At 42.0% G+C, this 12,395-nt stretch overlaps 1 protein-coding gene across 1 annotated transcript in view; it reads left to right on the forward strand.

The window, feature by feature from the left end:
* EFHD1 (EF-hand domain family member D1) overlaps positions 1–12,395 on the forward strand; it is a 45,057-nt gene that overhangs the window by 18,442 nt on the left and 14,220 nt on the right. Inside the window, exon 2 of the mRNA XM_068280674.1 lies at positions 4,421–4,568. Within this exon, the coding sequence (XP_068136775.1) occupies positions 4,421–4,568 (148 nt within the window). The remainder of the gene's footprint in view (positions 1–4,420; positions 4,569–12,395) is intronic.

Raw genomic sequence — 12,395 nt, forward strand, 5'->3', positions numbered from 1 at the left:
GTCTATAAATGGGTTGTGTGTGTTTCCCAGATTGGAGTCCCTCTTCCAATCACACTACTGGATCCTCCTTTCTGCAAATTCCACCCAGAACACGTGCACTAACATGTCTGCAATCATCTAACCCAGCTATTCCTCCCCCCTGAAGTTGCTACCCATCCAGAATCCATGTGAACTAAAGCAGTTTCCCCTCTCTGCGGACTGCTATTTTTAGCTGAGTTCCCAGATTGCTCTGCTGTAGATAGTTTTGCTGTTTCTGAAAATCTGGCAACCAAGAGAAAAAAATAATTCTAAATAAAAGGAAAAGTAATGCAGAGTGAAAGATGTGCAATGGCTGAAAATGATTTAATCTTGTGCTTCTGATCAAAAATTGGGTGATATTTTTGTTCACTGGGGTCTCTGTGAAGGATTATGGAATCAAGCATTCAGATAAAAATACAGTTTCTAAAACAGCAGGAAATAAAAGAATTTGCTTGAAACAGCGTAAGCCCTGGTATAAAGGGACTTGAGCCTGAGGTATTATACCTTTTTAGTAAAGGGATAGGACATGGCATCCAATCGGGTGAAAGCGCTCATTTTTGTAGCACAGATAAACTTCTCTAGAGAATACACATGGTAGAGTACTGCCGGTATTTATTTGGATTTTTGGACACCTGTGACCTACTGCCATTTTTATTAGTATTTGGTTATTAGGTAAATGAGGAGGAGAGTTAAAGGAAACCTCAAGTGAGAGGGATATATGTAGGTCGCCATATTCATTTTCCATTAAAGAGGTTCTGTGGATCAGATAAAAGAACAATAGCTGACAGTTAAGGGGCCCATACACTCGGCCGATTTTCTGGCCGACCGATCGATCGCAAATCGGTTGGCCAATCGACCGATCGATGGCCGATTTTGATCGATTTTGATGGATTTCCATCGAACTGGCAGGGTGGAAAATTTAGGTCGATCTGATGAGATTGCTTATCAGTATGCATTGGCATTAATGGAAATCTGATGGCAAAAAAATGCCATCATATCAAATTTCAATAGATTTCAAACTGAAATCTATTGGAATTCTATCCTGGTAAAAAATATTCTAAAAACACATCAGATAGATCATCAGATGCATTTCTTATCTATCTGCTGCCAATCTGACGAGTGTATGGGCACCTTTACCTAGGGCTTCTATCAGCCCCCTGCAGTTGTAATGTCCCGCTCCGTCCTCCTACAATCATCGGTCTCTTGCCCCCGACACCGGTCTATTATTCGTCTAACAAGACAAATAATGCTCGCTCCAGCTCGCATCTCCAGGAGCTTACTACGCAGACGCAGTACAAAGTTTTCTTGTACTGCGCAGTAAGCTCCCAATGAAGCAGCGGAAGCGAGTGCGCAGTTGATCATCTGGATCAATTACACTGGGACCGGCGGCGGGGAACAGGTGATCAGAGGAGGACGGTGCGGGACATGACAGCTACAGGGGGCTGATAGAAGCCCCAGGTAAGTGTTGGTTTTGGGTTTTTTTTCTGCTCCACATACCTTTTTAAACAATGCTCATTTTCTGGTTTTCCTACTGATCTGCCTCTAATACATTTAGCCATAGACCCTGAACAAGCATGCAGTTCAGATGTTTGCCACATGCTTGTTTCAGGTAGGCTATTCAGCCACTACTGATCAGGGCTGTGGAGTCGGAGTCGTGGAGTCGGGCAATTTTGGGTGCCTGGAGTCGGAGTCGGGAAAAAATGCACCGACTCCGACTCCTAATGAATTTGTAACTGTAATTAAAATAGAAAATATGATAAAATGTTCTATTTCTCAGATAAGTCATTAAAAACAATGTATATATACAGTATCTATACAGTAATAGCTGTGCTTAGTCCACAAAAATGAAATAAACCAATCAAAATCAGTTACTTGTGCTGCTTCAATAAAGCAGTCCCCGTATTTTTAAGGTCAGATATACATATCTGATTGTGACTGTATATATGATGTGTACACAGGAATCTCTTATACTAAATAACATCTATGCTGTAAGAATAAAGCCTGATGTGTAGCTGTGTCACTAATAGAGATGGTCAACGAGATGGAAATAATTCTGCATTGATGCTGGTTTATGCAAATGTATGCACTCCCTTTGCTGATGAAATCAAATAATTTAATATGTTGTTAAAATTTGGTTTGGTGACTACAAATTAAAGGGTAACTGAGACGGATGAAAAGTAAAGTTTTATACATACCTGGGGCTTCCTCCAGCCCCCTTCAGGCTAATCAGTCCCTCGCTGTCCTCCACCACCCGGATCTTCTGCTAGGAGTCCTGGTAATTCAGCCAGTCAGCGCTGTCCGGCCGCATGCCGCTCCCACAGCCAGGAACATTCTGCCCTGCGCAATAGTGCTGCACAGGTGTAGTATGCTCCTGTCGGCAGAGTGTGTGCATGCGCACTACGCCCGACTGGCTCAAGTACCTGGACTCATAGCAGAAGATCCAGGTGGTGGAGGAGGACAGCGAGGGACTGATTAGCCTGAAGGGGGCTGGAGGAAGCCCCAGGTATGTATAAAACTTTAATTTCATCTGTCTCAGGTTTACTTTGTTACACAGTAATACTATAGTCTACATATGCACTCCCCACAGAGCTGCAGGGAATCCACTGAGAATGCTGTGCACATTGAACACAGAGGTGTTGTCTATCACCCATAAACCTTGTTCAGATTGTGCATGAAGAATGTGTAATAGAGGAAGAAGCTCCTCATTCCCCTGCAGAGTACCTGCACATCATTCTTACATGTACCCACACTTACATTGCCTAGGGCCTGATAGATGTTCTTTGTTCCGGTTTGTACCTTTTACAAGTACTCTTACCAAGGACTAGTTTTAGTCTAAAGGGAATAAATATAGTAGTCTACATATCCTTCTCACGTCAGTTGTCTTGTAAAATTCCTAAGCGTTGGCAGTTAAGAGACGAATTTCATGTTACATACTTTTAATCAACAAAATTGTAATATGCAAATTAGAGGAGTCGGAGTTGAGGAGTCGGAGTCGGTGGAATCCTAAACTGAGGAGTCGGAGTCAGTGGATTTTTGGACCGACTCCACAGCCCTGCTACTGATGCATGAAAGATCATCAGGATGCCAGGCAACTGGTATTGTTAAGAAGGAAATAAATATGACAGCTTCCATATCCCTCTCACTTCAGGTGGTCTTTAAGCCTCATAATTGCGTAGGACTGATATACTGTATTTTTTGGACTATACGACTCACTTTTTCTTCCCTAAAAGTGTGTAGGGGGAGGGGGAAGTCACTGTGTCTTTTCATCCAAATGCAGGGCGTTCCTGACTTGTGAACACCTTACTTCATTTAATGTTTGTTCCAATTTAATACTGTCATATTTTTTCTCCACAAACCTCTCTCTTAACAAGACCGATTGTTCGTCAGTCTTCAATTTCAGTACAATTCCGCCTTATGCACATAAATTGACCTTTTGGGATGTTTATAAGCCATTTTAACATATGGCAACTGTCAAAATAAATAAAACTATTGGTGTCAACTTTTTTAAAAAAAAGTTTTAGTTTTAATCTGCCCTCTATCAATAAAAATATTTAAATCCAGAAAATTAACTGTACTGCTACTGTACTCACAGGTAAATTCAAGGTTATAGTAGTTTTTAATATTTAACCATCCCAGAAAGTCTTTTAATTTGTTCTCACTTCCTCTCCAAATAAACATAGCGTCATCAATAAAACGCGGAAGAATATATATTGCTAAGCCTATGTGGAATATCTTTTCAGCTTTATGGATTGTGGAAACACAGATTTTATAGTATACTGTATTGTTGAGAACACTTTTGAAAGCTCTATAACACGGATTGGAGCAATTTTGAAGGATTTACGTGCAATAACAATATAAGGAAGACAGAGGAATTTTTTAACCTTTCTATGTGCATGCATGTTATATTTTCCAGCAGAGTATTCTAGGCAGCTGTTCCTGGGACTTTTTGATGTGTCCAGATTTGTGGCCAAGAACGAGGCTGGTATCATATTCCTGTGTGCAGATTCATTTTCTTGATGAGTTTTATTAAAAAGTGCATTTATTTTATATGCAAAGGCGCATGAGTTTTATTGTATATGTTTTTGATATAAAGTGACGGATTCTATATTAACTTGTTGCTGCCAATTTCAACCATATGCACTAGCGCTACAATCGTTTCAATAATGCGTCTTATAGTCAGCAGTGTCTTATAGTCTGAAAAATACGGGTAGTTTTATATTGCGGGGCACTGAAGAAGCTGTGTTTTTTTTGCGCCTCTAAGCAGCTGCAGCTATTGCAGTCTTTGTTACCTTCTGTCTTGCTCAAAGCAGAATGCCACACTTGTTATAGTTGATTTGAACTCTGACATAGGAACTCGTTGTATTCATATAGAAGTCATGTGTTGTCCTTGTTCCTTACGCAGGTATGATACTGGACGCGATGGCTTCATAGACATGATGGAGTTAAAGCTTATGATGGAGAAGCTGGGAGCTCCACAAACTCACCTAGGGCTGAAAAATATGATTAAAGAAGTGGATGAGGATTTTGATGGTAAACTGAACTACCGAGAGGTAACTGTCTTCATACACTGCCAATGGCAATGTATAGTATTTTAGTGTGCTTACTGTAAAAAATACAAATCTAAAGTTGTTTTTTTTCTTTTCTTTTTTTTTTTAATTAAAAACAAATCTAAAAGTTTTGAGGCTTTTTTTTTTTTTTTTTTTTTTACCTGCACCTTATGTGTTGTAAAAAGAGCTATTTCCCTGTTGTATTAAATAAGTCTCTTACTAAAGGTGGTCATACACTTACCGATGGAGCACCTGGCTAAAACGGCCTGGGGAGAATCTAATTTTAGTACTTGCTCATGTATACCTTCTTCAGTGGTTCTGAGATGCAGGTGATTTGGGGGATGCAGTGATTACTGGAGCTTTTATTTGCTGCCACAGACAGGAGCTTGTAGGTAGCGTCATTGCAGGAAGCTGGTTCTGTCATACAAGTGAGTTTAATAGATGCTATCATTACTAGAAGCAGGTTTTGTGATACAGGTGTGTTTGCAGTTGTTATCACTAGATTATGTACGGTTTATGTGAAGCAAGTGAGCTTGCTACATTCTAGTTATGTGATGCAGGTTCTGTGATCACTAAACCCTTGTTTATCATACAGAGGGTATTTGCAGATGCTGTGATCTTTAGACTCTGGTATTATGATGCAGGTAGATATGTATCCACAGTGGTCACTAGGCCCACTCCACTAGGTGCTGTATATAGGCTGACTTCCCTATACATACTTTGTGTAATGCTGCAGTAATACAAAGCTGAAGAGGCAGTGCTTTGGGCAGTTCCTGTCCCACACCACACATACTTTTTCACTGTTCAGAGAGAATTCTTTTATGCTATTTTTACTGTTGTGCGGGCTCACATTACCTTTCTTCCTTTCTGCTTTATTCTGGTTAGTTTTCTTTGTTACCAATATTATTCGTTTTCCTTTTACTGCTATATAAATGTGATAGGAGTGTTTCTGCTGATTAATCTATGGGTGGGTATAGTAGTGGAACCATCGAGGACTATCAGAAAAGATACATTTACTAGTAAGACTTCCTCCAAAAAAATCAGTCATCCTTCCTACGGGTGACGCCACCCTCAACAGATTCATGTAATTTTGCAGTGTCGGTGGATTTGGTTGTGCACAGCTTCTTAACATTTCAGGACTTAAAGGACACCCGAGGCGAAACTAAAGTAATGAAATAAACAATTGTATCTATCTTCCTTCTCCTAAAAATGACTTTTTATGATATTCCATGGTTTTATTTTATGTTTAAAAGTACTTTTTTAAGTTTTAACTGTTTTTTTATTGTTTTTTGCGCAATGACAAATTCATTGAAGTATGCCAGAGCTAAAATTTATGAACGATTGACCCTTTTCATCTCTTTCCTGCTCTCAGGATCCAATTTCTGCTAGGAATGTGTTTTTTTTTGTGTTTTTTTTTTTTTTTTTTTATAGTTTGAGTTTCTTATCAGTGAGGGTCACACTGTCAGGATTGAGTCATCCACTTACATACCTGATATTTAACTCTTTCAGGCAGCGAAAGAATAAAAGGCACACAGCATATTTATTTGTATGCTCGGCACTGTACATACACATGTCTATCTCATCATGTCATAAGTCACTTCGGGGTATCCTTTAAAGAGGAACTTTACTGAATATTGCTAAATTAATAAAACCGTTTATTTTAAACAATATTACTTTATAAATATTTTGGTCAATGTTTGTCCATTGTAAAGTCTACTCTCTCACTGATTTCAATTTATTAAAGGTTGCAACATCTTTAACTGCTTCCCGACCGAGTTAGTAGAAATCTGCGTCCTGCAGGTGGCTTCGCGGCTGTGACAGAACGTAGATTTCCCCACTGTGCGCTACTGCCGATATCGCTGCTTTACTCCCGCCGCAGTTCACTCGCCCTGCCGTCTATAAGATGGCAGAGCTCAGTGAGCCGGTCAGGACCCGCTTTCATTGGCTCCTGACTGTGTGATCACTGTGATCAATTTGTCGGTAAGCGCAGTCTCTGGTCCTTAAGGGGCCAGAGACTGCCGGTACGCAAGGGGTTAAAGAGAATCTGTAACTGAAAAAAACCCTCTGGGGGATACTCTACCTTGGGAGGGGGAAACCTCTGGATCCTAACGAGGCTTCCCTCGTCCTCCTCCATCCCTCCATTCAAGCGCCAGGACCCCCCGAAGTGCGGCGAGGTAAATATTTACCTACCGCGAACCTGCGCAGGTGCACTAGCGGTTATTCAATCGGGTAAGGCGGAAATAGCCGAACCCAATCGTATCCGCTCTACAGCGCAGGCGTGAGAGGTGCGCTTGTCGGGGGAGGTTTCAGGGGAGCCAGCTTTGCATTCCCCCAAGCTTCAGAGGACGGGGGAATCCTCATTTGGGACCCTGAGGCTTCCCCCTCTCGAGGGAAGTATCTCCCAGAGTTTTTTTTTTTTTTTTTTGGCACAGGTTCTCTTTAAAGGAATTGGGCAAAAAAAAAAAAAAAAAAAAAAATTTCACTTACCTGGGGCTTCTACCAGCCCCATGCAGCCATCCTGTGGGAATGTGTAAAAATGTACGCAATGCAGCCCGCAGACCATGAGGTTGGCAAAAATGAAACTAGCTGGGGACTGGAGCAGCAGTGAGTGACTACAGTGGCACAGGATGGCTGCATGGGGCTGGTGGAAGCCCCAGGTAAGTGAAACTACTATTCCTTTAAGGTTGCCAGGTGCATCACTGCGGAATGTTTGTTTAAAGTTTGTTCCGAAGGCAGTAGAATACACCACCTGGTCTCCCAGAATGCTCTGGGAAGAGAATTCTGTATAATAAACAAACAGCGTAAAGCTTAAGGGAACAGGGGGTTGGAGAGCGTGTGCAACAAAATTGTCAAAAACACTTAATTAAAAAAGTACAAAAAAAGCTTTATTAATAATTAGTTCAAAATAACACACATTCATAAAAACGCCACCCACAATGCTGCCCCCCCCCCCCAAAAAAAAAACCCCACTCATCCACTGCACACTTATCCACTCCTAATTGCGATCACCTGGTGTGATCAGGGATCCCATAAGTCAAAAGGCCTATGCAGAGAAATAGTGCAAATCTAGCTGTAAATAGCAAGCCGCAGCCAGTGGAAGTAGTTCACAGCAACCATGCAGTAGATGCGTCCACCAGGTTCACAATAGTAAAATGGCAAGCAAAGATGTGGATCCAAAGCAAGCTGTAAGCAAACATGCAATGGCTAGCAGTCCAGCGATCCGATAGCCTCACAAGCATTCAACGGCAAATTTGTAAGTCACTGTGAGCAGTGCCCAGATAGCAAATAAATATAGCCATACTGTACCGACTCCTGAAGTGTGGTTGATGATGACCTGAACAGCAGGCTTGTTTCCGGGGTCGCTCAACCCACCGCCGGAGCTCACGGCTAAGGGAGGGACCTGCACTATCCAGGTGAATGTTCGTTTAAATCAGCATGTCGTCTTGGAGTCAGTCCAGCAATGAAAATCAGGACCTCGTTGGAGTTTGCACCGGGCTAGAACAGTGGGCCACAGAAGAGAGCAGCTAAAAGTCACTGGATGAGCTAGCCCCTCCAGTTGAACCGGCGATGTAAGGGCAGAGGAGTGGAGACGGATCGGAGATCCGAGGATGGGAGCCAGCAGGAAGCGGGGATAGCGGCAGCACATGTGGGCGGTCACAAACACGCCTAAGACCCTGACCCGTTTAGCCGGGTCTACCAGATTTTTCGAAGGGGGGCGTGGTTGTGACGTCGTGCTGGAGCCCTTCCTATATACGCAACACGCAGCCCAACACCCGGACAGCCGTGTTCATCATCTGTCCTTCCAGAGGAGGCGCAGCCAATCAGCCGGAGGCTGAAACAAAGCAAAGGAAAAAGGATGCATGTGGCAAAATCCACATGCATAAAGAAGTATGCACGTGAAGGAGGCAAGTGACTACAGAGCAAGGGCTTGGATTGGCAGCACGCGCATACATAAAAAGCAGCAAACTGTTAACACAGAATATGCAGTATTATAGTTTTAGATCATTGTAGCAATCAGCATGTACCCAGATATCCAGCTGTATCACGCACATGCATCAGCACACACATTTAAAGAAACAAAGTTGAATGATGATCAATATATTCAAAATAAGAAAAAATATACAGGACATCAAACAGGACCACGTCAAACATGTGGTCCGAAGTCCCAAAGGTAGTGCCAAAATCGGCACTCTTAATCCAAAATCAATTATATAAATAAGATCAACCATATGTAGCGATGTTGCAGGGAAAGGACCAAAGTGACAAACAGGCAGAGGCGACCCGTCCACAATCACGGGACATCAGAAACCGAGAACAATAAGGGGAGGCGAAGTATACTGGGGGAAGAAGTAGGAACATATATCCACTTAATTATGTCGGCAAAAATGCTGCAAACCCAATAGTCCTTAAGACCCGGGGGGTCTGTTGCATTTAATTCGAGAATCCACCGGGATTTTTTTTTTTTTTTTTGATGGAGCAACTGTCCGTAGTTGCCCTCTCAAATTGTTGTATGTATACGATCGAGGCCAACGATGCGTAAGATCCGATAATCGCCCCCATGGAACGATTTAAAGTGTCTTGCCACTGGTGTGGTGGATGTAATACTTTTGATGTTGGTGAGATGTTCCCCCAATTCTACTTTTCAAATCCTGTCCAGTTTTGCCAACGTAGAACGCTCCACATTGGCATAAAAGGAGGTATACCACAAAAGGGGTATTGCAATTAACATAATGCTGTAACCGCCAGCGATGTCCGTTGGGAAGCAACACTTCCTTCCCCACGGACAAAAAAATTACAAATCGTACATCCACCACAACCATATGTACCTGTGACAATACAATGAGGGCGTGCAGTCTGTATAATAAACAGCCTAGGCTAAAGACCACTGGGCGGGTTAAGTTACATAATATACAGCAATACATAGATATAGGAAGTGTTTCTGATGCTGAAACCAGGATAATTAATGTAAAAGTGGGTATCCTGATTTATTTACTAGACTTATTGGTTTTTTTAGTGCCAAATTGCTCTCCCAGCTTAAAATAAGCAATGGAAGAGTGTAGATTTTATTAACATGATGGAAGAATTTACTGTAGTGTGTGTGTGTGTGTGTGGGGGGGGGGGGGGGGTTGTGTTGCATGGGGCATATACAGTGGTGTGAAAAACTATTTGCCCCCTTCCTGATTTCTTATTCTTTTGCATGTTTATCACACTTAAATGTTTCTGCTAATCAAAAACCGTTAACTATTAGTCAAAGATAATAGAATTGTACACAAAATGCAGTTTTAAATGATGGTTTTTATTTAGTGAGAAAAAAACTCCAAATCTACATGGCCCTGTGTGAAAAAGTGATTGCCCCCCTTGTTAAAAAATAACTTAATGTGGTTTATCACACCTGAGTTCAATTTCTGTAGTTGCCCCCAGGCCTGATTACTGCCACACCTTTTTCAATCAAGAAATCACTTAAATAGGAGCTATCTGACACAGAGAAGTAGACCAAAAGCACCTCAAAAGCTAGACATCATGCCAAGATCCAAAGAAATTCAGGAACAAATGAGAACAAAAGTACTGTAATTGAGATCTATCAGTCTGGTAAAGGTTATAAAGCCATTTCTAAAGCTTTGGGACTCCAGCGAACCACAGTGAGAGCCATTATCCACAAATGGCAAAAACATGGAACAGTGATGAACCTTCCCAGGAGTGGCAGGCCGACCAAAATTACCCCAAGAGTGCAGAGAAAACTCATCCGAGAGGCCACAAAAGACCCCAGGACAACATCTAAAGAACTGTAGGCCTCACTTGCCTCAATTAAGGTCAGTGTTCACGACTCCACCATAAGAAAGAGACTGGGCAAAAACGGCCTGCATGGCAGATATCCAAGGCGCAAACCACTTTTAAGCAAAAAGAACATTAAGGCTTGTCTCAATTTTGCTAAAAAAAAATCTCAATGATTGCCAAGACTTTTGGGAAAATACCTTGTGGACCGACTAGACAAAAGTTGAACTTTTTGGAAGGTGCGTGTCCCATTACATCTGGCGTAGAAGTAACACAGCACTTCAGCAAAAGAACATCATACCAACAGTAAAATATGGTGGTGGTAGTGTGATGGTCTGGGGTTGTTTTGCTGCTTCAGGACCTGGAAGGCTTGCTGTGATAGTTGGAACCATGAATTCTACTGTCTACCAAAAAATCCTGAAGGAGAATGTCCGGCCATCTGTTCGTCAACTCAAGCTGAAACGATCTTGGGTGCTGCAGCAGGACAATGACCCAAAACACACCAGTAAATCCACCTCTGAATGGCTGAAGAAAAACAAAATGAAGACTTTGGAGTGGCCTAGTCAAAGTCCCGACCTGAATCCTATTGAGATGTTATTACAACAATTCTGCAAAGATGAGTGGGCCAAAATTCCTCCAGAGCGCTGTAAAAGACTCGTTGCAAGTTATCGCAAACGCTTGATTGCAGTTATTGCTGCTAAGGGTGGCCCAACCAGTTATTAGGTTCAGGGGGCAATTTCTTTTTCACACAAGGCCATGAAGATTTGTAGTTTTTTTTTTTTTTTTTCACTAAATAATAACCATCATTTAAAACTGCATTTTGTGTTCAATTATGTTATCTTTGACTAATAGTTAACTGTTTTTGATGAGCAGAAACATTTAAGTGTGACAAACATGCAAAAGAATAAGAAATCAGGAACGGGGCAAATAGTTTTTCACACCACTGTATATGAGCTGTTGATTGGAGCAAAAATAAAAACCCACGATGCAGTTCCAATATTGTACACTGTTGGCAGAGCAACGGTATACGTTAAGGTATGCCTATACAAACAGTAGACAAACATTGTAAAATTGTGTCATTTGTGAATTTACACTTTCTGGAGTCTTTAGAGTGAGGAATAGTGTTAGTGCTTCTCATGCTGCATGGGCCTTAAAGTTCCCTTTGGGTTGATGCAAAACGCCTGGTGGTCCTTTTTTTTTTTTTTTTTTTTTTTTTCTCCAAAACGTACCTTTGTCCTCAGTATCCATACTGTCATCATTGGCCCTGCTTCTCGTCCTATCCAGACCATGCCTTGCACTCACTGATGGTTCAAAATGACCTTACAGTACACCTGAAGTGAGAGGGACAAGGTGGCTGCCATATTTATTTCCCTTTAAACAATACCAGTTACCTGGCAGTCCTACTGAACTCTGGCTGCAGTAGTGTCTGAATCAAACACCTGATACAAGCATGCAGCTAATCTAGCCAGACTTCAGTTAGATAAATCTGATCTGCATGTTTGTTCAGTTCTGTGGTTAAAAGTACTTGAAGAAGAGGATCAGCAGGACAGCTAGGCAGTGTACATTGTTTAAAAAGAAAATCCTTTATCCCTCAGGTCGATATGGCTCAAGCATTAGAATGGGATCAGGATTTTACTCCGGGACTCTGTGCCCCAGTGAGGGACAGTTATGTCAGCAGTATATAATTGTCAAAGTATAGAAATTAACAGTTTGCATAGCAAACTGTATTTCGCCCTGCCAGGTAAAATCATGTAGAAGCTTTCTGTTTATATTTGGGTGAATGGAACGCATCATTGCCAGCTCCTTTCGGCCCTACTACCACTGAGGCCTCTGTAATGCAACATGTACAGGGATTTATACGTGTACAGGGTTTCCTCAGTTCATTTCTGCCTGCATGCACTGCATCTTCTGAGTCCCTCTGCAGCCAATGGCATCCAGCCTCACTCTGGGTTCCTCCCTCTACTGGTGTCCCCCTGCCTCACTCTGGGGTTCCTCCCCCTGCTGGTGTCCTCCTGCTTCTTCTGGGTTCCTCCCTCTGCTGGTGTCCTCCTGCCTCAC

This window comes from Hyperolius riggenbachi, chromosome 4 (assembly GCF_040937935.1).
Source record: "Hyperolius riggenbachi isolate aHypRig1 chromosome 4, aHypRig1.pri, whole genome shotgun sequence".
In the NCBI taxonomy this organism is placed as follows: Eukaryota; Metazoa; Chordata; class Amphibia; order Anura; family Hyperoliidae; genus Hyperolius; species Hyperolius riggenbachi.